We start from the raw sequence: 27,981 nt of genomic DNA on the forward strand, positions 1-27,981 counted from the left end.
GTCTGTACAAGGAAACACCTTTGAAACAAGAAGCCAGACATTTTTTTTTTGAATGCAGATCACACACCCAGCCACTCTCCCTGCGTGCGCTCACGATCCTCAGGTTAAGGCGCTGGTGCCTGGCCGGTTCTTCTCGTCCCTGCGTTTGCTCAAGCACTGGGATTGTTTGGGGGCGATGTGGAGCCCGGAGGCGCCGTTCTGACCTCACCCTCCCCGGGGGCAGCGGCAGATCCTGTTTCCAGGTGCGCAGCCCGTGCGAGTCCTGGGATCGGCGGGAGGCCCGTGCACAGCCTTCTGAGAAAGGAAGGGGGGAGAGACACACCCCGTGCCTCCACTCCCTGGTGCGCCTTTCACAGAAGCCGTCCCAGCCGCAGAGGAGAGAGGGGCAGGCGGGCTCTGCCCATCAGTGAAAGGAGCCGGCGCCATGGAGTGGGAACAAGAGAAGGTCCGGTAGAGCCCCCCAGGGACCGTCCCCGCCGCCCTTCCTGCTCTCAGGTAAGGAGTGACTCCCCTCCACCGGCATCGGGTGACGCTGTGGCTGTGACTTCCACATACCAGCACAGGGCACTGGGCATCCGCGGAGCACAGTCAGTAGATGTGGTGGCATCGGGTGGCACTGTGGCTGTGACGTCCACATACCAGCGCTGGGCACTGGGCCTCTGCGGAGCACAGTCAGTAGATGTGGTGGCATCGGGTGGCACTGTGGCTGTGACGTCCACATACCAAAACAGGGCACTGGGCATCCGCAGAGCACAGTCGGTAGATGTGGTGGCATCTGGTGGCATTGTGGCTGTGACTAGCACATACCAGCGCAGGGCACTGGGCCTCTGCGGAGCACAGTCAGTAGATGTGCGGTATCGGGTGGCACTGTGACTATACCACATCCCAGCACAACCACTTTGTTCTGGCATCGGGTGGCACTGTGCCTCTGCCCGTGACTGCCACATCCCAGCAGCGGCAGAGGCTTGGCTGCTGCCATGCCACCGCATTGCTGAGCTGAAAGATGTGGTTGAGTTTGTGGTTTCAGCCGGGCACATCATGGGCACGTTTCCATGCTGCCCGTGGCATTTTAGGTGGCAGTGGCGTCCAAGCATTTAGTAAGAGCTTGTGTTTGCTTTGAACCTATCCCCGTGTTTCTAACTAGTGACCAGAAAGTTCCATGCTCCCGTAGAACCCACTACAACACCCACCTCCCCCCCGCCCTTGCCACCCACCAACCCCCGTCCCCACACCCACGTGTGTGCAGTGATGCCCAGAGGCGTTCCTTCTGCCAGGGATGGAAAACAAACTTCAATCACGTGTCAATATTGGAAAAACATCCCGTGCACGCTGTTTATCCGTGCACGCTATAAATTGTGATTCAATAATTCAACTTGTGACATTACAGTTGTTCTCTCTGCCTGATTGGTTTAAATAAACATGTGATGTTGTTATGATTCATTTGGATTCCCAGTGGAAAGACAATAGTTTTTGACATGATAACTAAGGCGCAGCCCCCCATTTTGAAGACCACTTTCTTAGGGATATTTCAGGTAGACAGATTCGCGGACCTGTGTGCCACCATCGCGGAACCCCCATTGGCTGCTTCTTGCTTCTAGATTGATCCGCATATAAGAACGGCAGCAACACATGACTTGATTTGTTGTTTGAAAGAAAGCAATTCTGATTGGCCAGAAATGAACTGAACATTTTTGAGTCAGGCACCATCTTGGTGCGTGGACTCGGACAGTGGCCTGGGCCAGCCCAGTGTGGGCATGTTGGGTGTCTTTGAGTTGCTAAAGGCCGGGCCCAGTGGGCACTTTGGTTCTCTTTGATGTGACCACAGCGTATGCGTACTGGGCTCTGGAGCGATTGGGGCTTGGAAATCGTTTCCACTGGGCAAACCTGGCAGCAGGATCTGCCCAGTAAACACATGCTGCCGTTATGTTGCCAGGCCTATGGAAATAGTTTTCAAAGTGGCCCCATGTTACACATGTTCAGCAAGCCCAACCCACCTACGAGATGGCGAGTCAGCAGGGAGCTGAAACACTGAATGCCCGCTGAATAGCTATGCATCCTTCCTTGCAAACAAGTAGTTGATGTGTGTGGAGGAACCAGTGTTGAAAGGCAGCTAGGTGATAACACTTCTGTTTTCCCCAATGGAAGTGATGGCCGGACAGGCTACTGCAAACGCAGCTTGTAAGGGGAGCGCAGCAAGGCGCACACTTTAAGCTCCAGAACGTAAGGCATTTATAAAGGAATATGTTGCTGTCTTATTAGGCTGCTGACTGGCAATATGGGGGCAGTTGCTGGAATTGCCGGTGGATACCCTGAGGCCCTTCCTTTGAAAAAGTCAAAAGGCCATGACGCCGTCACTGACATTGGTTCCCATGGTGACTAGAGCTCGGCCACTGCCATGCGCTGTTCGTGACATTGCCGATGGCATGTAAATACCCATATTTCCCACAAGCTATTGGGAAGAAAGACAGCGAAGGAAATACTGTAGTACCCACTTAAAGTAATACCTTGTTTTAGTTCATTTAGGGGGGTTTCATAGTGCTCATGCGGCCTAATGGGTGCTTCGAGGCGCTAGGCCTGTCAGGAGAGAGATGTGGTTTCCAGATGTACTCATGAGTGCCCGCTGACTTTACACTCTGACCCCTTTGTCCGGGCATTGCCCTCTTGCAGGGCCCAGCTCTTTTTGAAATCATTTAAGAAAGGTCCGAATATTTAAGATTACTTTGCAACATCACAATCTATCACTGATTGCTTTTGATCAACTCTGAACTGCCCACCTTACACAAAGAGAAGCAATATTGGATGGCACTCATCAACACACTGTGAGCATTTTAGCTCTTCTATATAGTGTATAGTACTCATTGGGGAAATATTTTCCCACTGTATACTTTTTTGGCTGATTTTGAGCTTGTTAATGTAAGCGGAAGGTCGAATTTCAGCAATTGCTTTTCCTCGACACAAGAAAGCCCTGAGGAAGACCTGCTGTTAAGGGGTCAAAACACGTGTTGGCTACTCATGCTACTTATTACAAAGAACACTAGTACTAACTAGTTATGACTTATTGATGAATTTCCCAATTTCAATTGTATATGAAAGAACCTGTGCATTGCTTATGTAATCGTTATGTTGTAAAAACCTTGAGATAATAGGGGATAGCACTCTGGTCACACAACCTGGTGTGTTTAGTTTCATTATGTGACTTGTGGCCTGGTGCGACCACAGCAGGCTCAGCACCCCTTGCTTAAATTAGATCAGGTATTATAATTGGAACAGATCAACGTTATAGCGTGTCCTTACCTCGAAGAAGAAGCCCACACACGTGTTGGCATTTATAACGCACCTATACACAAGTGTTTCTAGGTGCCACAAGACAAGGGAGGGAAAACATAGGGAGGACAAGACAAACAATCCTACTAGGCCTTGTGTCATTCAAATCGTGCACGTGCGTCAATAGAAGTGCAAGGGGAAGGAGAGGGGGAGTGCAAGTGGGAGGAAAGGGAGAAGTACGATGAGGACAGCATGGCTCGGAGTAAGTACAGCCAGGGCAGCTTGATTCTAGGTAAGTGCTGGAGGCAGGGAGGCTGTAAGGGTTACAGTTACAGCCCCTAAGTGTGCGGTATGCCAGGAGGCAGTGCACGGAAGACTGGTCAGGAAGGAGCCTGGTACCCAGTGAGACTCTGAGAGAACCACGCAACCAGTCAGTGCAGCAGACAGGTAAGTTAGCAAGGGAGTGAGAGAAAGAGGGCAGAAGAGAAAAGGAAGGTCTTGAGCTGCTTCCAGAACTTCAGGTGGTCCGGCTCAAGCCTGAGAGGGCACAGGGGCTGTTCCATAGGGAGGCACATGTAGAAGAGAGAGATCTTCCCACCAATCTCTGCCTGGAGAAGCGTCTGTCCCTCAGAGAGTTGGTGGTAGCTTAGCGAGGGTTCTAGAAGAAAGGTATTTCAATAGAGAGAGTTGGATGTAGTGCAGGCTCTGGCCCCAGAAATACTTGTGGACAATGCAGAGGTCTTTGCAGCCACCGGGAGCATGTGGAGAGATTTGAGGGCTGGGAGATACAGTCCCTGGGATTGAGGCCAAGGATAAGTCTTGCAGTTCTGTTCTGGATTAGTTGCAGGGGGCAAAGAGTAGAGGAAGGCAGAATGAGAAAGAAACAGTTGCAATAGTCCAGCCTGGAGAGAACCAGGGCTCTGGCGACGGTTTGCTTTTGGGGGCAAGTGACGAGAGATAGAATACCCCTGAGTAAGTGCAGCTGGAACTGGGCTTTTTTGGCAAGGTTTGTGATGTGAGCAGAGAAGGAGAGGGTGGAGTCAAAGATGACGCCCAGGTTTTTTGCCTCATAGGAAGATGGGTAGAGGGCCCACGAAGGGCAGCCAGAGCGAGAGAGGTGAAGCGGGAGCAGGGGTCCCAATGAGAAGGATCTCTGTCTGACTGGCATTGAGGCAGAGATCACTGGAGGTGCACCAATCCTGAATCGTGCATAACCGTCAGGAATGGTTGGGAGCAGAGGAGGGTGTGAGAAGCCTGAAAGAGAGCTGAGAGTCATCTGCATAAAACTGAAACTTAGAAGAGAAGGTGGAGATCAAGTGAGCCAAATGGGCCAGATAGACATTTAAGAGCCAGGGTGAGAGCATAGAGCCCTGGGGGACACCATATGGGTAGAGAGGATAAATGGCGGATCTGGCCACCGGCACTCCAACCTGTGTATGCAGGTTTCACACAAGAGCCAGAGGTGAGCGCTTAACTCAATGTGCTATCGCACTGACCGTACGTTACCATATTCATTCATGCAGCAGCGTGAGCTAGTGGCTTTGCTGTGTCTGAGCGGGTACAGACAGGGGAAAGAAGCACAATGCCATGTTATAGAACTGCAAATAGTGGAAAGTGCATCTCGCAAACACGCGCAGCGGTTTCACCACCCGCCACTTGGCACGGGGTCAAGGTTGAAGGGGCAGTGCGTACACGTGGTAGCACTTCCACTCCAGCTTGACTGTGATAAGCCGGAATCCGGTTAGCGGCGGAAGAGTTCCAGACCGTGTTTATATTTGATCTGCACTTAAACGCATATTTGTTTAAAATACAAACTAAAATGATCACTTACCAAGCGATTAAAGCTATGTGGCAAAAAAGGTTTACTCCACAGAATCCGTGGAAAGTGTAAAATAAATACAGCCGAGCACAAAGTCTTATGCGTCTTAGAGACTTGCAACATGATGTTTAAAAGAGTGTAGTTTTGAGTGTCGTCCACAAACGTTCAGCCTGACGCTCTGCGCGTTGAACATTCCTTTTATCTGTGGGGTGGGGAGGGGGCGTGGGGGTGCAGGAAGTTGGTGGGAGCATTATCTAGAACACAGGCAGTCGGAAGGTGCAGGTGCCTTGGGAATTGTTTCTGCCCTTTTGTAACCACCTATTCATATGGATGGGACACGGGCTACCCCTCCCTTCTACACCTGCAGATGTGTGATACACGCCACAATGACAGGTCGCTAAGTTGGTCTGCATTCTCCATATAGCAGATCATCACTTCTTGTTAATACAAAAACACAATTGTATTTGTCATCGTACACTGTAAAAAAGCCTGTTCTCAGGCTCTACATTCTAACACAAACACACTTGTTATGTACATAGACTATCTTTCCCTGAGCACCTTCAAACACCATATTCACATCCATATAGTGCTCTTTGTAAGGTGCTTTTTGACATGCGGTGAAAGAAAGGGCTTAGTAAACAGTGACTCAGTGTGCTGTTCTTATTCCAATACACATTTCAAGTCAACTTTCGTAACCGCCGTCAGATTGGCAAGAAAACAATCAGAACACGGCCATAAGGCAGTGTCATTTAAAACGAGACTGCCACCCACCCACAGCCGTGACTCAGCGATGCTCTACGATCACAGACGAGTTCAGCCTCTTTGACCACATACATCATTTGAGTGCGGGAGTGGGAAAGGCAGAGACCGCCCGGCTGCACAGACCTCTTTATAAGATGGTCTGTAAAAGTCCCACTTACCCAGAGGTTCTGGAGCCGGATCAAACCGGACACAATAATAGAAATAGACAAACTGTAAGGCATAACCCAGCTTTATTACCACCCAAATAAAGCAGGGACAGCATACAAGCATAACATGTCTTGGCTCTCTGGCCGTGCTTATCAAAAACAGTTTAAATATCCAATATTCGTCATGCCTGACATCATACTGTAATCGTAGTTACCAAAAGCTACGGGGTACAGGGATTTGCTAATAGTGGGTACTACATATACATTCTATTGGGGTTACGTTTGTGATTGGATAACGCTTATCCGATGGCTCCTTCTGAGACGACCTCCAAATTGATAACAATCATCTCTGCAATAAACTATTGGTTAACTTAATACATGACTGACAGCCTAACATCAGGGGTTCTGATTGGTTAGCTTCTACTGACCAACCTTGGACAGCTGACAGGTCTTCGAGACATGAGCCAGACAGGAGTAGGGGGAGACAAGTCCGTGGTCTGCTTTCCTTTCAATTAAAGAAGATACCATCACTCATTCCTAGGCCATGAGCCAGGGTGATCCCTTTGTATATGGCCTTATGTGGTGTCTCGTGTCTGGGGATATCTGTAAGGAGTATAGCAGGTATCCTATCTGTGTCCCCTACTACTGAACACTGTTCGTAAAGTATGGCTCACGTGTGATGGGACCGTGTTTGGAATGACTTCACCCTGCATTCATTAGGATTTTAGCTAATACTGGTGTGAATGTTATGGTCATTTTTTCCACTGGGGAAATTCTCGAGCTATTCCGCAAGGAGTCTGTGGGCTTATAATTGTCTTGCACCTGGCTTACAAAGATTGGTTGTTCGCTTATAAAAATGGTAATTAACTGGGAGTATCCTTCTTGTGTCCTGCGAATTGCTATCTCGTGCATTCACTGCACTGTTCAGACCCACCCTTAATTCGCGGTAACCTTGTCTGTAGTTATCAACTCCTGACTGAGCTCTGCACGGATCTGTATTTTATAATTTCAGAATTTTGAGTCCTCGTGAAGCCTTGAGGCCTTTCATTTAATCAGAAGTGTGTTGCGGCTTCCATTTTGGAAAAGATGGCTGCTCATTGCTGTTGGTCCATCTCTTGATCTACCTGCCTTGTAAAAGGGCAGTACGGTTGTCTTAGTGAGTAACATTTCTCACCTGTGCAATATTGACCTTGGGGAGATATTGATGACTTATTCATTTGCCTCTTAACACTTCACTGCTCTTTCTGAATGCAATGTCAGAGCATCAAGGACCAAAGTCTTACCACCAGTGCATGAAAGAGCCCACCCTGTTATTGACAACTACACAACAAAACCTGCAGACTACAAAACAGAACTCATATGACCTCCTAACCAGCAGCAGCTATCATAAGCCAAGGTGTGGAGTCGTATGGCCACACCCCGCTGGAGGTACATGTCACTGTGTGGCCTCATTGATCTTTTACTGCCATGTAGCAAGGCCAGGCCTCCTGCTGAACAGCAACCAGCAGCATAGGCCCAGGTGTCTCCTCACATAACATATACCCCCATATACCCTGGTAAAACTTCATGACCGGTGTGTCCATAGTGGAGTAACCAATGTTAAAAGGCAATGAGGCGATAACACTTCTGTATACCCTGAGAGAAGTGTCGACTGGAAGGGCTCCAGCAAACTCAGCTTGTAAGGCAGGCACTCCAAATGGCGTATTTAAAGCCCCAGAATGAAAGTAATATATAAAGGAATACATTGCCGTGATATAAGACTGCTGACTGGCAACATGAAGGCAGTTTCTGGGGTTCTCCTGAGGCTCGGGCCCCTTTCAACTTAAATGGTTGAAAGGCCCTGGTGCCGTCCCTGCAAGAAGGGCATGCTCAGGACTGCCAATTCCTTGATGTGGGCAGTGTGGTCAATCCTGCAATCCTAGGGCCAAAATATCTTTATAGGCCAGTGATGCCCTGAGAGCAATCCATGCGTGGGGGTCACAAGTAGAGACCCACTGCCAATTGATGCCTATACTGAGCAACCTCTCTAACAAGACTAGTGGCTGCAAGAACAGGGCATAGGGCACAGCTTAGGCCTATGCACTCCTTGCAATGTGTTGGTCACCAGACCCCATGGTCTCTCCAGGTGACTTACCCACATAGTTGAGTTTTCTAGTTGCGTGTTATATTGAGCACAGAGTACACAGCTCAATATCAAATAGAGCACAGACCTCAAGTGCTCTACATAGAAGCAACAACAAAAGACTGCTGTATGGAAGAACCTTAGCCACTAAAAATAGAACCGATGTCCTTGACCTGTCTTTGAGCTTGGCTACTCATTATGTGGCTATCCAGATGACTCCCATGATCCTTCACCCCTGACTGTTCTGGCTAGAGAGATGGGATTGAAGTGCGCAACCTCCGGAGGGCATAGCATGTATACCCATGCTCCAGACAACCCCTGACCAGTTCCTGTCCATTGGTTTGCTCCCTAGTTGCACTTGGACCCCATTGCAAATACAAAAGTAACAAGCATTGGCAAAACCAATAGTTTTGGAGTTTACTGCTGTTCTTTGCATTTTGCATTTATAGGCACCAGGGTGCAAGGAGGAGAGTGCAAAGTTTCGAAGGAGGATGCAATAAGGGTTGTGGGTGTGAAAGAGAAGGAGAATAGAGCCAGCGAGGAAGCGTTTGGAGAAGGTGCCTTCGATGATGAGCAAGAGGAAATATGAGCGAGAAAGGCTGACAGCGAGAGGGTAAGAAATAAACAGATAATGTGAGAGAAAGGATGAGAGGGGGTAGAGAGTGGGGTTAGGGTGGGTTGGTATGTAGAGAGAGTAGGGTCGGTGGGGATAGAGAGATTTGGGGTAGGGTAGGTGGGTTGAGGTTGAGAGAGTGGGATTAGCCTTGGTGGGCTTAAAAGAGTGGGGGTAGGGAGAGCAGGGGATGTGGAGAGAGTGGGGCTAGGGATGGTGGGCTGTGGTAGAGAGAGTGTGGTAGGGTTGGTGGAATTAGAGAAGGAGTGAGGTTAGGGTATTGTGGATGGGGCTAGAGAGAGAGTAGGGTAGGTGGCTGACGGTATGGTGGGGGTAGAGAGAGTGGGTGTAGGGTGGATGGGTGAGGGTAGAGAGAGTGGGGGTAGGGTGGGTTGGTGGGGGTAGAGAGAGTGGGGGTAGGGTAGGTGGGTGGGGGTAGAGAGAGTGGGGGTAGGGTGGGTGGGTGTAGAGCGAGTGGGGGTAGGGTGGGTGGGTGGGTGTAGAGCGAGTGGGGGTAGGGTGGGTGGGTGGGTGTAGAGTGAGTGGGGGTAGGGTGGGTGGGTGGGAGTAGAGCAATTGGGGCTAGGGTGGTGGGGGTAGAGAGAGTGGGGCTAGGGTGGGTGGCTCGGATAGAGAGAGTGGGGGTAGGGAGGGTGAATGGGGTAGAAAGAGTGGGGGTAGAGAGAGTGGGGGTAGGATGGGTGGGGGTAGAGAGAGTGGCGGTTGAGAGTGGGGGTAGGGTGGGTGGGGGTAGAGAGAGTGGTGGTTGAGAGTGGGGGTAAGGTGGGTGGGGGTACAGAGAGTGGGGTAGCGTGGGTGGGATACTGCAGAATATGCGTGCTAAAGAATTGCAAGACCATATGGAATCCTATTTCCAGCACAGCCCCTGCCCCTACCAACATCAGGAGTGAGGCCACTACATGCAACGCCTACAAAGCTAATATGAGAGGACAAGTGATCTCCACAATTGAGAAGGAAAGGCGGCTGAGTTGACATATCGAGGGCAGACTGCACTATGAGTGGACAGACTGTGGGTCCAGGAAAAGAAAAAGTGTTTCCTGTATCGTAAACCGAGCTCTATAACATGTAAATGCAAAGTTTCTGTTAATTACAAGGCTAGATTGCCGCATTCTGTATAGCGCAGTCTAGTGCTTTGGCCTAGCAGTTACCTGGGGAGCTTGCACCTGCCAGGTTGATCAGGGACTTCACTTGTACACAACCGTCACTTATCAGGGCAAACAGGTGCTTAATTCCACCTTTCGAGTACAAGCATTAATACACATATCCAGCATACTGACCAGTGCAGGTTGCGCTGCCGTGCTGCGCTAGTCTGCTGTGTGAGCTCGTCCAGCGGTTCTGCTCGTTATTGTTGGGGGCTTATCCGGGGCATAGGGCAGCCCCATACTCGGGTCGGGTGGCACCCGACAAAAGACACACTGATGCAGCACCCATGCCGCAGACTCACGGGTGGGGCTTCAGCCCTCCCGCTCCGGATCACCGGAGCTCCGCACACATGGCCGGGGGCACCTGACTCACCGCTGCCCCGGCTCTGGGGGCACCCAGGCCGGGGTCGCCTCCCCAACCCGCCTCACATGGTTGGGGGAACCATAGGGACGGCGTTGCCCGGCAGGGGCACCGTCCGGACGGCGTTGCCTGGCAGGGCACCGTCCTCAATCGGGGCCCCGTCCCTGGGCCCAGCATGGTGCATGAAGGGCAACACTGGAGCCGGATGGTGGTCGGACTGCCGAGCCAGGAAACGGCTCGTTCTCTTTATTAACTTGGTCACGTGGTTCCCCACGTGACCAAGACAACACACTGGGAGATACCATGCCTCCCAACAGGGGAGACATGCAACACTCCTCCTTTTTCATAACAATAAAACAAAACCCCCAAAGTCCCAACATAACCACCACTACTACTACTTGAGCCACTCTACTACTTTACACACCATTTGTTAACCTGGGTGAGTGGCTCTCATGTCCCTGAAAGGCACCACTGAGAGCTACTTGCACAACATAAAGCCCTCCAAGTCTACAGGTGTGCACCACACTACATTGCCCACCAACTGGGCTATTTTAATCAAATCCGTGTCTGCAGGCTCACAGTCTTCAGGGGAATGTCAATTATGATGTCCATCTTCCGCACTCGTGGAGTCGCCGGAAACCAGCTTGCATCCTCACCAGAGTTCGTTTAGGACAGTCACAGCACAGTCACACAAACCGGCAAAGCCGCACCTGGGGAGGCCCAGGCGCCACATCGGCCAGGACCACAATCTGGAGGGCCCGCCTCGTGGCAGGATGGTAGCGGTGGCCAGATGATTCCACTATCCGAGTCCGGGACGACCGCCCCTGGGGCCAGGGGCCGCTGCTGCCTCCTTTGAGGCTGGTGCATCGCTCATCACTGCTCGGTGCTGGTGGCGGGACTGCAAGCCACTCAAATCACCTCATCTTCCACTCCAGGGCTGCTGACCGGTAGACATTGGTGGCCGGTGTCTAGGGCCACCCATTCTCATGTTGCTGTGGGGGCCAGCACACTTCATTGCTTTGGGTGGGGGTCAGCATCAGTTCACGCGGTCGATACCACTTACCTATTTGTGCTTCTTTTGGCCCCGGTCTCCTGGGCCACGCCCCTTCCCTTTGTTTGTGTTGGGACCACTTCGGGCCTCCGTTACTTTACACTTGTACATTTTTAAAACTTTTTTTTTTTTCTGCCGCGGCATGCCCGTATTTTTGATGAGCTGCCGCGGGCTTCAGTGGCCTTCCATTTCTTTTCTTGCAGCTAACCTCGCTGCACTTCCCCGGGGTGGGGGAGGGGTCACAAGCTCACCTCTTTACTGCGGCCGCAGCCGCCACATCCCTTCTCGGGGGGGGGCACGTGGTTCCCCACGTGACCAAGACAACACACTGGGAGATACCATGCCTCCCAACAGGGGAGACATGCAACAGTTATCCCCGCTCCTTGTTGTGCAATGCGCGGTTTAATAACATATATTTTGCCATGTCCCTCTGCCAATCACAAACTGCCTTTAGAAGGCCGAGCACCGCTTTCATAATATCCACATGGGCTAGCCTTGAGCTGAACAAAAGGCCAACGCACCTTGGCAACCAAAGATGTTGCAAATCCTCGTAGGACTCCTGTAACAGGAGCGGTGCCGGGCTCTTCTGCGTCTGTGTACACATCATTGTGTTTGTGTTGAAGTTTGCGACCTAAGTCACGAATGACAGACAAAATCAAGGAACCTTCTGTAAGAAGTACAAACAGATCGTTTTGCAACAGAGAGCCTGAAGTCGCTCAGTGGGAGGTTAAGTCCCAGACTCCTCCCTCATCTACACTCTGCCTCATCCGAGTAACTTCAGAGCACCCATTTTGTAATGGCGACACTCTTACGTCTTGGTGAAGGAAACCCGTAAAAAACAAATTCAATACAGCAACTGTTTACAGCTTTCAGTGGGCGGGAAATGTTTTACGAATTTCTCCCGAGCCAGGCACTCGGGTGTTTGGCACTCGCCATGCCGAGCTGGGATGGAGTCACTTGAATGGAGTGGAGGAGTTTTTCCTATTACAATACTGATTTTGCAGGATAGGTTGGAGTAATACAGAGGCGGAAATCTGTAAAGGGCTTCCAGCCTGCTTAAAGAAACCAGATTCATAGAAAAACCAGCCACGTCGATGCCTGGAAGATTGGCTGATTTAGTGTAACAAAATGGCTGCTGTTTGGTAAAAAAGCAGACACTATCCAACCACTCCCATCATAGTGACATCACACTGCATATCCAATCAGGTACTGCTTCACCAGAAAACGCTACACACACATCCACAAGTACATGGACATGTTTACAGACATTTTTCAAAAAACGGATTTGTAATAGTAACTTGATTTAAAAAAAATACAAAATACATTACAATATGTAACATAAATGAAACGCTGCAGTAAATATTTTTAAAAGCATCAATTAAGTCAAATCACGTTTTAATAACGTTAAAACATGGTCGCTGCCATTTTGGATGGAAATCCACCACACAGTAGAAATTCAGCCAAAGATTTCAAAAAGAGGCGTGTCGCGGGAGGAGATAAGTGGGAATGGGAGGAAAAGCCCATTGATTTCACTTAGCAATGGGCGTTAAATGGGTGGGACACATAGTCAAACCATGTATCCATCCTCATATGCCAACATGCATTGAAAAGCATTACAACAAACCTGCATCCAACACCCTGTTTCAAGTTCTCATGTTATTGCTCTTATTTTAATGACAATAGTTTTGGCTTTATAGGTAGTGCGTTCAGCGCCACCTAATATTGTTATTGTTATTTGGCATTTATATAGCACCCTATATATCATTGGTATGATCTCAAAGCGCTTATGGGTTGAACTCCCTTGCATACTGCAGTCCAGGTCAGTCAAGAGAGTAGGGTAGTATAGGGTGTTTGGGTGCACTCAGGTGCACTCAGTATGTGTGATTGCCTGATGGTAACTGCATCCTAACGTTAGGTGGGGTGATAGTGAGAGATCAGTCGATTGTGTGCAGTCAGGCTTTTGATCTCCGAGGCTGCATTCTTGCGACATTAGGCCTGTGTAAAACGTTTATGTGTGCAGCCAACCTGATTCTTTCGTGAGGTATAGCTGCAGGTTAGCAGGATGTTGAGGGCTCATGGAGTATTCTTTGCATGCGTGCAGCTAGGCCAAAATTGATCCAGGGGTGTAGCTGCGCTCTATAGTGTGTTGTTGTAAAGTAAAGAGTGAGCATAGCGGTAGGAGAGGCGAGTGTCTGGAGTGGATGATTTATTCTTAAAAGCGTACTGTTCCTGGATTACGTTCTGGATCTGGACGAGCTGGGAGTGATAGCCCTTCGGTTTCACGGTAGCGTCACTCTGAGGAAGATTCACAGGTAAGACTGTGGTAAGTTATGTTTCGCTCGGTCAGATGGTCATTATTCATAGGTGTCACTCTGAGGTAGATTCAAGGGTAGGACCGTGGTAAGTTATGTTTTGCTCAGTCAGAGTGTCATTATTCATAGGCTCGGCACTATGAGTCTTTGGAGCCCATTTTTGGGTCTCTGGTTGTGGTTTATGGTGGGTTGCAAGCCAAAACTAGAAAGGTCTGGCTTTCCCACAGCGGGTCAAAGTATTTTGAGCTAGAGCAGGATCCACGGTTCTGCCACCGGATGTCAGCGCACCAGAGCAGATGTATTTAGGCATTCTAGCGAGCCACACAATGGCATGTTTAGGCTAGTGAACGACTGGACATGCTGAAGGCACAGCCTTTGGCCAGACTGTTTCCCTTTGATCCTCTGCCCCTCTCCGTATCCCACCCGCTGTATATCTGTTCTGTTGTTACCTCTGAAAAGCGCTCCGTTATACATCTGTGATGTTGTTCACCCCTGTAAAGAGCTCTGTTATGCATCTGTATCGGTGTATACCTCTGTAAAGCGCTCTGTTGCTTCTCGAAGCCAGATCTGCGCTCCATAAGTACCATCATAATAATAATAATAATAATAATAATAACCACCAGTTTCTTGATCAACACAAAATCATGTGTCCTCTGGCAACACACCATTTCTTTAAGAAAACCTGGAGCCGGGTCTTTTTTTGAATGGTCTTTTGGCACAGAACACACTGTATTAACCGGCAATAAACTGAGAGTGCGGTGGCATACTCTTGGCTCCCTGTGTTTTTGTGATATAAAGTTGTACCCAACTAGATCCAATGCTGTTGAGTTCATTTGGACCAGCTCTTGTGTTGGCCCCTCGTTCTCCCAAGGATATGCCACTTATTTTGCGCTGTAGGATTTTTGACTGTGGTCACGACAGCTCCAACCTCCCGAGTCTCAGAGTGCCTCAGAGTGCGCTTACGGTGACCAGCAGAGTCCCACTACCCCTTTATTTCCCATCCCCCGGCATCCTTCTTACCTCTTTATTTGGAACTGCTAGTTTCTTTGTTTGCATTCTCCTAAGCTATTTAACTTTTACACTTCTGTAATAGTCTTAAAATGCCCCAGAAGACACCCGGCTGAGCCATAGTTTCTGGCATTAAATTGAAAAAGCATGCTCTTTACAGCCAATTTTCTGTGAAAAAAGCTTTAGTTGTGTGTGTGAAATAAAACAAGAGAATAACCACAGAGAAGTAAAGCTTGGAATTTTATAAAGGATCGGCACGGGTTCCCTTGTAAGTACTTCATGGAAAGAGCATGATTGGCCTGTGTAATTGTGTGCTTGCAACAGAAAGAGCGCACTGGCTTATCCCAGTCCTGGGCTTTCAAACATTGCCCCTATTCAGGGCCCTGGTCCAGAAAAGCTTCCAATGGCAGCTCTCGCTCTGCAGCTCGTGTACTGAGCACTTGCAAACAAAAGGCCTCCAATCCCCAGTGGGTGACCTCGAGGCAGTGGGCTTTCAGACAGAGTTGAAAAGATTTAAAAAGAAAAGAACCCAAATAGTCACGACGCGTCAAATGAAGAAGCGAGCAGTGCCCACAGAATGAGGCCAACAAGTACGAGAAAGAGACTTTTAAGACCGGTTTATGGGGGCTTGGTCAGTGGTTAATATTCTCCTATTGGTTGAGTGCTTTGAAATTCAATAGAGAGGTTATCTATAATTAGGGTGACCAGATAAAAAAAAAAGAAAAACGGGACAGGCCATAGACATAGTAGTAGGACTAACGTAAATACAAATAAAACGGTAGTCCTACTTCTATGTCTCTGGCCTGTTGCTGGGGCGGGGAGGGGGTGTGCTCACAGGCACACTCCTCTCATTGGAGGAGAGCGCTGGGGAGGGGAAGTGGGAGTAAATGGGGGTGTGAAAAGCATTTCAGGTCCCCATTCACGCAGGAGGAGTCGCGATTTCGGGATTTCAAAATCAGGTCCCGGCAAAAACCAGGACCGTAGGCACCCAACCATGCAAACCCCGGACGGGGTTTCTAAAATGAAAAAACTCCCGGGACCCCGGTGGAGAGGGTGATTTCCCCGGACTGTCCCGGGAAAACCGGGACGTCTGGTCACCCTATCCATAATGCAAATGGCAAGCAAAGCGTACAAGCACCTGGGCTCTGCAACTGCAGATCTGTCTCCACGTTTCAAGCCCCACTTGAGGTCTACTGCCTCGACTCCCCCAGACAAATCCCTTTTGCCTCAAAACGGAGTTTCCAAATGGGTATGCAGTGATTCTGTGGAATCACAAAATAACGAATCCAATTACAACAAATCCAAAATAACTAATTTGGGAAAAAACAAAAAATGGGGTCGGCAGTGGGAATAGTGGGTTTGAGGGTGGGGGAAAACTATCAAGAACAAAACAAAAGGGGTGCTTTTGGGGGGAACCCCGCCAAAAACAACGAAAAAGAAATGTGTTGTAATTGGATACGTTATTTTGTGATTCCGCGTAATCACATTTAACCTTCTGCATGACGAGGGCCATCACTAGACGACGATGACCTCCTACTTCTGACGGCATCACCTGACAACTCAAAACACAGCTTTCCCGAGCCTTCCATGGGAAAAGGGTCACCCATAGTAGACTGGGGGTGGATGAGGGGCTCCACTTCTGAAAGAGGCTTTGGGTGGGGGGGCATTTCTACCCGTCTCCATCTTTAGCGGCGGATGGATCTTCTGCACCTGCATTATTTCTCCTGACTGGCGCGTGCTTCCAGGCTGTTCTTCACTGCTAGATAAGAAGGCCTCTTCCTTGGTAATTTTGAAAAAACGTAGCTTTTAGGAATCATTTAAAAACAGCTTTCAAAAAGAACATGTGAAAGAAGAGCGCTAGGATGCTATATGTCTAGGAAAAGGCCAACAGAACATTGAAGATCATGGTGTCCGGTCATTTGGTCGACTACAAACTGGTCGACTGCAATTTGGTCGACGCCATTTGGTCAAAAACCAAATGGTCGAAATTTGTTTATTTTATTTATATATGTGTTTTGTGGGTTTTCGTTTGAAAAAAAAAATAAAAAGAAATAAAAGGGGTAAAAATAAAAAATTAAAAAATGTGACCATATGGTTTTCGACCAAATTGATTCGACCAGTTGTCCAGTCGACCAATTGTTTTCGACCAAATTACCTGCAACCGAAGATCATTTGTCCTTTCGTGGTAGCGGTGGGAATGTTGTACTAAAGAGTTTAAATGTAAATGAAAGTTCTTATTTCCGTTCCTTTTCTTGTGCATGTTAACATAGTCGCATTTTAGTTTTGGCTTGCACGTGGTCTTGTAGCACCACCTGTAAGTGAAAACGACTGCATGAGAGTATAGATAGGAGAGAGCGGGAGGAGGAAGGCGTGCTTGTGGATGTTGTTTGGTGCTTCACCCACCTAACAACTACTCATGGCCATGTAACTCCCTCTGGACATTGCCGCTAACTACCCCTTCCCCCCCTCCACACCCAAAACACATCCTCCTGGGATCTATTTGTGCTAGCTTTCTCACACAGTAACATTAACCTGCGTTCTCAACGTACCTGTAAGTGTTTCTCAAAGTCTTCTGAGAGTTAGTGACTTAATTGCACCCATACATTTGCTACTGGTGTAATACAAAGATCCTAAACAAGTGTGCCTTCAGCCACTTGATATAAAAGCAATGTGTGTGTCCTCACATCTGTTACATGCACTGAATTACTATGAAAAGAAACCATTAGCAAAACCAGCTGTTTTGACTTGTGTATAGGTATTAGATAGGTATTTGTCATGGACTGATATCGTATGTCCAGGTACTTACATCATTTTACTGCTGTTGCAATTTTACGGGCAGATAGTACCATTGTGGCAGTGCCTTGCAAATGCCTATCCTATGTCTTATTTATTTACTTATTTATATATACAGGGAAGAGCAATGCCCTTTTGATCTCAAAAGTGAACTTCTTTCAATGGGGGGAGTTAGAGTGACGCTCTGCCCAGGTTGTGGTGGGAAGTAAATGGAACAGTCACCAAGGACAATAAATGGGTGGATTTACATCGATTAAGCACAATCAACATTAGACATTTTGAAGCGAAGATAGGCAGTACGGCCAGCTGTGTTAGGGATGTGACCAGGATGGATGAAGTGTTAGAGTGGACGCAGAGAAAGTGAGCGCCAGAGGCATTTTAGAGGTGAGGGAAACATGTTAGCTTAAAGGCAGATGACAGGTAGGTCAAGAGGATTACTTGGAGGCGAAGGGGTAGATTTTTAGTTTGGTTTTGAATTTATCAGCGTGGGCTGTTTATCAGATATCCAGTGGGAAGAGAATTCCATCCAAGTGGAACTACAAGAGAGAAAGAGCGGAAGCAAAAGGAAGCACGGGGAGGGGTGAGGAGCCTCTGGGGTAGTCGAGGAGGCAGAGCAGAGATTAGGAGAAGGCTTGAAGAGTTGTATAGCAGAGGATACACACAGTAGATAGATTTATGAACCAGGCAAAGACATTTAAATCCGGCCCTGTTTTGCATTGTCAGCTATCCAGCCTGGTGACGGTTCGAGTAGGTGGGAAGTGAGGGAGATAAAAAAAGAGTCCTGGTAGTGAAGTTAATCCTCTTGTCGAGAGGATAGAAAACATACTTGGGAGAACAAAGAGGATGCTGGCCCAGTATTCCAGTTTAGAGAAGACAGGAGTGGTTAAGAGATGCTTGCGGATGTTGAAATGAAGGAGGTGCCTGATTTTCCTAATATTGAGGAGGTTGGGGTGAGCCGCCATTGCAGTTTTGGAGATGAAAGTAGAGAAGGTGTGAGAAAGGGCATAGTTGAAACCGAAGTTTCTTTCTGATATGATATGAATGTGTTTCAAAGCACTTCAAGGCAAGGGAGGAAACAAGGGAAAATACAATCACATTCTTACAGGCTATGAACAGCAAGGATGTGAAATTAACTATCATACTCGGCCTGACGACATTTCAGATAGTGCAAGAGCTAAGACATAGATAAGGAAGGGAGGGGGAGAGTGGGAAGGAAATGGAAACAGACAGGTGAGTGTCAAGTGGAAACTGGATAGGAAGGGAAAGAGATGGCAGAAAGTATTTGGCAGGGAAGAAGAGCACCTCTGTTTTGGTAGAGTTTAACATTAGATAGTGGAAAGCCATACGATATTTAATGGCAGAGAGACAGTTTGAAATGTTGATAAAGTGATCAGGGGTGAAATTAGGACAAGAGAGGAAGATTTCAGTGTGCCGGCAACGGTATGTTAATCCCCATTCCATGGGGGGATTGCTGGTATTTGAACAAGATAAGTTCCTGATGGAGGAACTCCCGTCCCCTGCACACTTTCACAAGCTCATAGATAAGCTAAACATTTAAGATGATTTTTAGGAGTGAATTTCAAATTCATACATTCAAATATGTTTGTTGACATGCAAGCATATTGTATCTTCAAATAATTAATCTCATAGATGAGGATATTTCTTCAGAAGATGTTTTTATTGTTCAAAAGTTCATAGGTGGCCCAACGCGTTTCGAAATAAATATCTCTTCTTCAGGGGTATATTCAACATTGTGTAACACATCTATAGGAACATTTAAAAAAACATAATTATATTTATAGTAGAGTACTATTTGTATCTGTTTACATATGTAATCATAACATTATTGTGTTCATAAGGAAAATAAGTAGTTATAGCTTCATATTCAGTTGCTTTGTCATGCTAGAGATGAGAACTCATAAATACAACATTAACTTTGTTGATAGATATTGGAATCTACAATGCATTTTATTTTTTCAAGTTCAACACGGTCTACAGTAGACCCTTAGTCTAAAAACCATAATTAAAACAATAAACTCATGGCTGAGGGTGATCTGTTAGTGCTATTTTCAAAAAATAGATCCACAGAGTTTGTCCAGGGAGTATACACTTATATATTTATTGGGGCATGGTACCTTCAGTAAGTCATGAGGGCTTGCTGTTAGATATAGAATATTCTTAAAGCTACAAGTTTCCCAGAAAGTAATTAAATGTTGCGTTTAGATACCCTTGACTAAGTTAAGTCAGAGTGGATGAATATGGATACAGGTATTTATGTTGTGACTTAATAGGAAAGGTCTTACCCTAAGTAATGTTCCAAAAGTCGCCAAAACGCACGATGTGAACGAAATAGGAACTAAGTCTTTTGGTCGAAATGTCGGGTGAGTCTATACGATCTTTGGCATGCCGTTTAACTAAAGAAAAAAAGATTTGAAAAGGCAAAGGTAAGTAAAAGTATAAGGATTAGATAGGGTGGTGTCTACAGAGGTGAAAAGAAGCTTACCTCAAGGATAAAATCCAGGATTGTGGAGGTTCTTTTCGCATTCATTGCGTGATCTCAATGGGGATCAAAATGGCCGTTTATATTGTGGCGCTTAGTGATGACGTCACTACGTCATGGCGTGACGTGACGTCACCAATGTAAACAAAAAAATATATTAAGAAAATATAGAGAAAATATATTCCTTGCGGGATGTAGAGGAAGTTTAAAAGGATTAGGATTGATGTTGGCTGGGGTATAAAAGGCCCATAGTGTCCAAATTGTAAGTGTGACATAGTTATTCAAATCACGTGTTTAAAGCATTTCAGAATGCCGTTAGGGCGGCTAGCAAGGTAAAGATATCATGGCTAATAGGCCAAATGTAGCAAAAAGGTGATGGACAGATTGAGGCGTAAATGGTCGTGACTAAATCAAGGGGAAACAATATAGTGATCTAGTTGTAACATAGTGTTAATGGGGTCCGATGGATTTCAAGTGAAACCTGTAGGAGACTTACATTCTATATAATTTTTACAAGTATTGTATACAATCGAGTTGTCTTGGTTGATCCAGGTTAAAATAAATCGAACTTTCAAACTGGTAATCTGTCAGAGACTTACAATCTGTCAAGTAATTCAAATGTTATCCAAAATATGAAATGCAGAACTTGGTCATTGAAACTTTTATTCTATTAGGGATACCCCCTTAGTTTTATAGTTACATAACTAGTTACATAACTATCGTGGTATGCAGTATCATGCCTTCCAGATCATAAATATATATACTGGATGAGTTCTCTCCATGTCTGACGTACTGGGTAGTGTCTATTGCCATGAGCATTCTGGACAATGGGCATTCTCATTGTGGCTACCCCTAAGATGGTTGTAAGCAGGTTTGTGGTTCTATAGGTATGCGCACAAGTAGAAATCTTCATTGAGGCCTAATGGGGTCATTGCATCTAGCGTGTGGATCCAGTATAATTCTCTTTGTGCCAATCTTTTGGCCATGTCCCCTCCTCTGGGTGCTGGTCGGATTACTTCCAATACAACTACTCTGAGTTGAGAGATATTGTGTCCATTTTCTTTAAAATGTCTTGCCACTGGGGATTTAATATTCCACGTTCATATATTGGACTTATGTTCTGTCCATCTTTCTCATACCTTACGTATGGTCTTCCCCATGTAATACTTGCCACAGGGGCATCTCAGTCCATAAATTACATTTTTGCTTTCACAGGTTGCAAAGTCTTTCAGCATAATCTTCTTACCACTGTTGGGGTGTCTTATGTGGTCACCTTTGATTAGGTTAGAACAATGTTGGCAATTTAGGCAAGCATGGGTTCCTGTCCTTTGTTTGCTCAGTGTAGTTTGTGTAGTCTTTTTTGGTCTTTCTGCCCTAATCAAACTGTCTTTTAAATTCTTACCCCGTTTGTAGGCCAACATTGGCGGGGCAGGGAATAGTCTGTTTAAGTTAGGGTCTGATTTTATTAAGTCCCAGTTCTTGTTGATTATTCTTTTCACCTGATAGCTTTGGCTAGAATATTTTAGAGTGTGAATTAATCTGTTTTTTTGTTTTTTCGGTTTTTCTTGTAGTAGATCTTCTCTTGTTGTGGTACTTGTTCGTGTCAATGCTTCATTGATTGTTTCTTCTGGAAAACCTCTTTTTATGAATCTCTCTTTCATGGTTTTTTGTTCTGATTGTAGTGCCATGGGGTCCGATGTGATCTTTTTTAGGCAGAGAAATTGGTCATATGGAAGATTATTTTTTAGATGAAGTGGATGGAAACTTCCAAAGTGTAGGACACTGTTCACATCCGTGGGTTTTCTATAGATGTTCATACAGAATTCTGTATTTCTCATTTCAACTTGTACATCCAAAAAGTGGACACCTGGGTTTCCAATCTCAAGTGTGAAGGAAATGCCTTCCTGGCAGTTGTTAAGGTATATGAGGAATTTTTGAAGTTCTTGACATGTTCCTTCCCAGATTCCAAAGATATCGTCAATGAACCGCTTCCAGAATTTGATTTTGTTTTTCCAAGGTTCTTTATGTAGAATGTGGTGATGTTCAAAGTGGAACATGAATATATTCGCATATGCTGGTGCTACAGATGAGCCCATAGATGTGCCTGGTATTACCAGCACTGGTAATACTGGCTGGTTATTGTTGGTGGAGTGCCTTACTTACCTCCAGCTCTTGGCTGGAAGTAAATCAGGCCACCCCACTGGCAACCTTGTAGTTTGCTGGTCCGGAAACGTGCCGGTAAATGGGATTACCGGCACATTCATTCCGGCCTGGCAAACTTATAATGAGGCCCAGAGCCTTTTGGACACCAACAGTTTGAGGATAGGTTGGTGGTGCTTATAAGAGGGGGTGAAGTTGTAGACATTCATGAGAGCATTTTCAGTGAAGTGATAGTGGCGGAATCCGCTTCTCGGAGGTTTCGAAGGTTATAGATGTCTGAGAAATTGTCAAAACGGTTGAACACAACCCTTTCCAGCCCTTTAGAGTAGTGCAGAAGGAGAGACACATGGTGAAAGTTTGCTGCCAGGTTTGCGTTGACTCCTTGCTTTCTAGGTGAGGGATGGCCATTTTGAAATGAGAGGGAAAGTAAGTGGAGTCAAAGACAGGTTGAAGAGTTCAGTGAGGTGAGAGGAGCACAAGGGTCTGATGGGGCACAAAAGGGGTTAGTCTTCGTCAGTATTACTGTGACTGAACAGGAAGATAGAGACAAAAGAGTATGGTAGAGTAGGTGGAGGGCAGAATGTAGAAGGAGGGAGTGTGAGGAAGGTCAGGAGAGAGTCTCTAATTTAGGAAATGTTTGTTTGCAGCACATCATTCAGCGAGGTTATTAGCTGTGAGAAGGGAGTTGAATGTCATAGGTTTAGGAGGAGTGAGTTTAGTGTGCCCTATAGCCAACAAGGGTGGTTGGGAGAGAGTCCAGTATGGTGTATTCCCTTTTCGCTCTATCAAGAGAGGACTTGAGGGAGTTCAGGGTAGAGAGGTAGAGCTGCAGGTCCCCATGTGAGTTGGCCCACTTCCATTTGCACAGCTGCCGATGCACGTCTGTGTGGAGAGAGCGTATGCATAGGGTGACCAGTGGTTGAGGATGCTGCGACTTAGGGGTGGAAGAAAGCAGTCAGGAGTGAGAGGAGAATGAGTCATATAGTAGGGTTTGGCTGCTGGAGAATACAGTGTTAGTGAAAGAAGCATCAGGTGTGAAGGAGGAGAGAGAGTGAGAATTGTAGCTCCACCAGAAAGGGAAGAATGGCAGAAGGTTTACATTTCCTTTTAGCAATAGGTGAGGAAACCGATGATGAGAGGGCAGAGGGTGGAAGGGAGATGGTGGTGGAAACAATGGACTTATCAGATAAGGATTATGTGACAGTAGTATCAGTGGTTGAGAGAGGGGTGGAGATGAATAAGAGATCCACAGAGTTAACACCTCTGTGGGTGGGTAGGTTATGGATAGAGTGGAGACTGTGGTCACTAAGAAAAGACAGAAGTTTAGATTTCTGAGAAGGGTGGGACAGTGAAGGTTAAAGTCATCTAAGAGAATGAGTTAGGGTTTACTTGAAAGAGAATCAAGGAGTTGCCCAAGATCACAAAAGAATGGTCTGGTGGGACCAGGAGTGCGACAGATGGAGATGGTGTGAACCGAGTGATGCACAGCAACAGTGGAGATGGTGAATTCAAAAGTGGTAGCAGAGGATGTGGCATTGGAGATTTGGGAGGCACTGAAGTGGGAAGAGAGTGGGTGTCACACGCCTTCACCTCTGCCAGTCAGTCAAGGAGAGTGAATGAAGGATACTTTGGAGTCATGCAGGGCCGCCAGAGTGGCAGTTGCAGATGGAGAAATCCAGCTTTCAGTGATGGCAAGAAGGTATAGGGGAGGGGAGCTGGAGTGAGAGCAGTCAGTAATAAAGGAGGTTTTGTTACAACCAGACTGAACATTCCAGAGTGCAATGTTGAGCTGGTGAGGTAAGGTAGAGGTTTGAAGTTGTGTCGCAGAGGAAGAGAGGCGAGGTGGATAGTTTTTAGGGGAGGTGTCAGAATGGTTTGTTGGAAGTAAGCGGAGCAGCTGAGCGGAAGTGGCGGGCTTAGAGCACATCCTCTGACAAACTGGCTTGCCACCTGCTCCAAAGGCAATACAGACTTTCCGAAGAAGAGGGCCTATATCAAAGCCTGCATCTCTGGGGCCACTAGCAACACGGCTGAACTGGCCTCTCACCTCATTACTAAAACTCAGGACATCCCATCCTCACTCTCCTCTACACCCCTCCCTTCTCCCTCACCCACTCTCAGACCTCCCTTGGCCCCCCTACTCCCTTCCCTCTTACTCTCCTCTTTCTCTCCCATATCACCTGATAAAGTTTCTAGACAAGTCCGCTCTATGAAAGTCTCATGCAAACAGGTGTTCCCCTGCTCCTCCAGAACTAATGAGGACAATATTATCTTGCTTTATTCAGCCTCAACTGATTTCTGCAATCACTCTTTTGCCACTGGATCCTTCCCGTCACTCCTCAAGCACTCCGTTGTGCACCATCTCCTCAAAAAGCCTGCTGCTGACCCTTCATGTCTGGCTAACTACCACCATATCTCCATTACCACCTTCCTGGGAAACTCTTGGAGAAGCTGGCCAACTCCCAGTTTATTCCCCACACTGAATCTGTTGGTTGTTTCTACAACCACCAATCTGGCTTCAGAGCTGCCAGAGGCACAGAAACTGCACTCCTGAACACCCGTGAAGACTTGCTCTCTAATCTCGATTTCAACTCTTCTTCCGTTCTCATCCTTCTTGACCTTTCCACTGTCTTCGATACGGTCAATCATGCCACGCATATACATCAGCTCCATAATACCCTTGGCATCACGTACCTGGCTCTGGACTGGCTGACCTCCTTTCTCTCTGAACGACCTACCCTGGTTCATCTGGGCTCTTTTCTTCTTCCGTCTCACTCTCTACCTGTGGTGTCCCTCAGGGCTCTATTCTCTCACCTTGGCGTTTCAGCATCTACTTTGCCCCCCTAGTCCATTTGATCTCTGTCTTCTCTCCAAACTTCCAATGTGATACAGACGATGTGCAACTCTCCTTCAAGCTTACCTCCTCTTCCTCTCTCATTCCTGACTGTCTGTCTGCTTGCTATTCAGGCATGGTGCATTGCCAACAATCTCTGCCTTAATGCCAGTATGACTGTGATCCTTCTCATTGGGACTCCAGCTCCCTCCTTCCGCCTACACTCTGGCCACCCTCCATGGGCCCCCTCCCTTCACCCTCCTGTGAGGCAAAAAACCTTAGTGTACTCTTCGACTCCTCTCTCTCCTTCTCTCCTCACATCACGGACCTTGCCAAGAAAGCCCATTTTCAGCTGCTCCTCCTCAGAGGCATTCTCCCTTCCCTTAACTTCCCCCAGAAACTGAATGTCTCCAGAGCTCTGGTTCTCTCCAGGCTAGACTACTGCAACTGCCTCTTCCTCAACCTACCTAACTACTCCCTTTGCCCCCTTCAACTAATCCAGAATAGGACTGCAGGACTTATCCTTGGTCTCAAACCCAGGGACCACATCTTTCTAGCCCTAAAATCTCTCCACTCGCTCCCGGTCGCTGCGAGGATCAAGTTCAAAACCCTCTGCATCATCCACAAGGTTTTCTGGGGCCTGGGAGCCCACTACGTCCAACTCTCTTTAAATACCTCCCTGCTAGAACCCTTCTATCTTCTAGCGTCAAACTCTCTGCAGATCAGATGCTTCTCCAAGCAGAGAGTGGGGGGTAGATATCTCTCTACTGCAGGTGCCTTCCTCTGGAATGGACTCCCTGCTCCTCTCAGACTTTAGCCCATTCTTCTTAAGTTCTGGAAGCCTCTCAAGACCCTCATTTTCTCTTCCTCCTTCCCTCTCTCCCTCCCCTGCTAATATTCCCCCTCTGCCTCTTGACTAGCTGCCTGGTTCCTTCGGATTCTTACAGGGCACCAGACCCTCCCTGTCCAGACTACCCCCTGCACTTTATCTCCTCTGGCACCCCCCTACCTGCACCTGTCCTTCTAGGCTCCCTCCCCCTGTACTAGCCTGTCTGGGCCTTCACCCCCTTAGCCCTTCCAGCCCTGTTCCTTGCACCTAGCACGTGGACCTTTCTGCCCCTGCACTCTCTTCTCCCTGGGCTCTGTCCACCTGGCCTCCCCTGGCACTCACTTGACCCTCCGACACTTCCCTCTGTCCCCACTCTCCTGCACTTCTTGTTATTTCATTTCCACGATCTGAATGTCACAAGGCCTAGTAGGACTGTTGTTTATTTTGTCATCCCTCTCCCCCCTTGTCTTGTTGCGCCTTGAAACACAATGTGTATAGCGCATTATAAGAACCCAATAAATGAATACAAATAAATAAATAAGTCAGATGGAGTAGTGGGATTTTCGGGACATTGTAGCATGATTGGAGAAAGTGTAAGGAGAGGTGGGTAAGGCGCATATGCCTTATAGGTGAGTACTGCATTGTGGGGAGACAGCACAGTAATTAGCAAGCTAGGGGTACTCACAGGTGCAGCAGGTAGGAAGGCAAAAACAAGGCTCATAGGCGAAGAGGCAAATGACCCTTTGCCAACACAAACACCCAAAATGTTGCTTTTTCAATACTTGTTTTTTCTTACCAATATATATGTTCAATAAGATATTATTGTATGGTTTCAAGGAGCTAATATGATTTTCTTTCTATTTCAAGTGAAGCAGAGAAGCTGCCATGAACTGGGCATTTTTCTCCGGCCTGGTGAGCGGAGTCAATGAATTCTCGACCGCCTTCGGGCGCATCTGGCTATCGGTGGTCTTCATCTTCCGGTTGCTCGTTTACGTGGTTGCCGCAGAACGGGTCTGGGGGGACGAGCAAGGCGACTTTGACTGCAACACCCGGCAACCGGGCTGCCACAATGTGTGCTACGACTATTACTTTCCTGTCTCCCACATTCGACTGTGGGCCCTTCAGCTCATCTTCGTCACCTGTCCATCCCTCCTGGTCCTCATGCATGTGGCGTACAGGGAGGACAGAGAGAGGAAACGCCGGGACAGGCTAGGAGAAGACTGCGGCAAGCTCTACACACATATAGGCAAGAAAAGAGGTGGGCTCTGGTGGACCTATTTTCTGAGCCTCCTGGTCAAGGCGGCCGTGGACATTATCTTCCTCTATGTGTTCTTCAGAATCTACCCTAATTATACTCTCCCCAGAGTAGTCAAATGCTTCATCGACCCATGCCCCAATATCGTTGACTGTTACATTGCCAGGCCTACTGAGAAAAACCTCTTCACCCTCTTCATGATGGTCACGTCAGCGCTGTGTGTCCTCCTCAACCTGAGCGAAATGGCCTACCTGATTTGCAAGAGATGCAGGGAGTGCATCGTGCAATCTAAGAAGCAGAGGACCAACTCCATGCCCCTTATGGCCATAGCTAACAACATGCCCTTCAACACAAAAGACTGTGAAATCTACACTGCCAACAACAAGGACAACAATGCCACGCAGGGCCAAATACCTCAAATTAAGGTCACTCCAGTGGGCCCCTGGCACGCCATATAGTTTTGTTATGTTATTGTGTATTTGTGGAGCGCCATGTTTATCATTGGCAAGATCTCAAAGCGCTGTGGGTTGAACGCCCTTGGGGACCGTAGTCCAGGTCAGTGGAGAGAGTAGAGGTGGAACCTGCCTGGTGCACTATTGAGATTCTGACACAATTCTGTGTCTTTGGTATTGCCATAATCTTGGTGTCATAGCCAAATGTCATTTTCAATTTAACATATGTTTACGACTTTTGTTGGAAATAAATATTCCAAACCTTGCTTGTTGAAAGGTCGGATGATCCTGAAAGCACTTTCAGTAAGAGATCAAAGCACTGCCCATCACCTATTTAAGGATTTGACCATGCTGCCTGTTCTTGGAAACCAACTAGATCTATATTTTCATTGATGCTGTATGTAGAGGTGTCAAAATGCATAATCACTGTTAATTGTTTTAGCAGATTGCTGCATGGTACATGTTCTTGTACTGTCCATTTCTTGTCACGCAGAGATAGTGACCTGACCTGGAAATGTAAATATAAATAAAGTGCTTC

General features: G+C 47.3%; 1 protein-coding gene across 3 annotated transcripts; it reads left to right on the forward strand.

The window, feature by feature from the left end:
• The first annotated feature begins 70 nt into the window (after positions 1-70).
• Positions 71-27,981, forward strand: LOC138503074 (gap junction beta-4 protein-like). 3 transcript variants are annotated; one of them, XM_069622562.1, is made up of 2 exons: positions 71-495; positions 26,609-27,981. In XM_069622562.1, exon 2 carries the CDS (start codon positions 26,622-26,624, stop codon positions 27,447-27,449), a length of 828 nt encoding a protein of 275 aa, XP_069478663.1. In that variant the 5' UTR covers positions 71-495; positions 26,609-26,621; the 3' UTR covers positions 27,450-27,981. The 3 variants fall into 3 exon arrangements, with proteins under 3 accessions (XP_069478663.1, XP_069478660.1, XP_069478661.1); XM_069622559.1 differs by having other exon boundaries at positions 74-495; positions 26,604-27,981; XM_069622560.1 differs by lacking the exon at positions 71-495 and adding an exon at positions 4,502-4,726 and having other exon boundaries at positions 26,604-27,981.

Source organism: Ambystoma mexicanum, chromosome 11 (genome assembly GCF_040938575.1).
Source record: "Ambystoma mexicanum isolate Mex_15411 chromosome 11, UKY_AmexF1_1, whole genome shotgun sequence".
NCBI lineage: Eukaryota > Metazoa > Chordata > Amphibia > Caudata > Ambystomatidae > Ambystoma > Ambystoma mexicanum.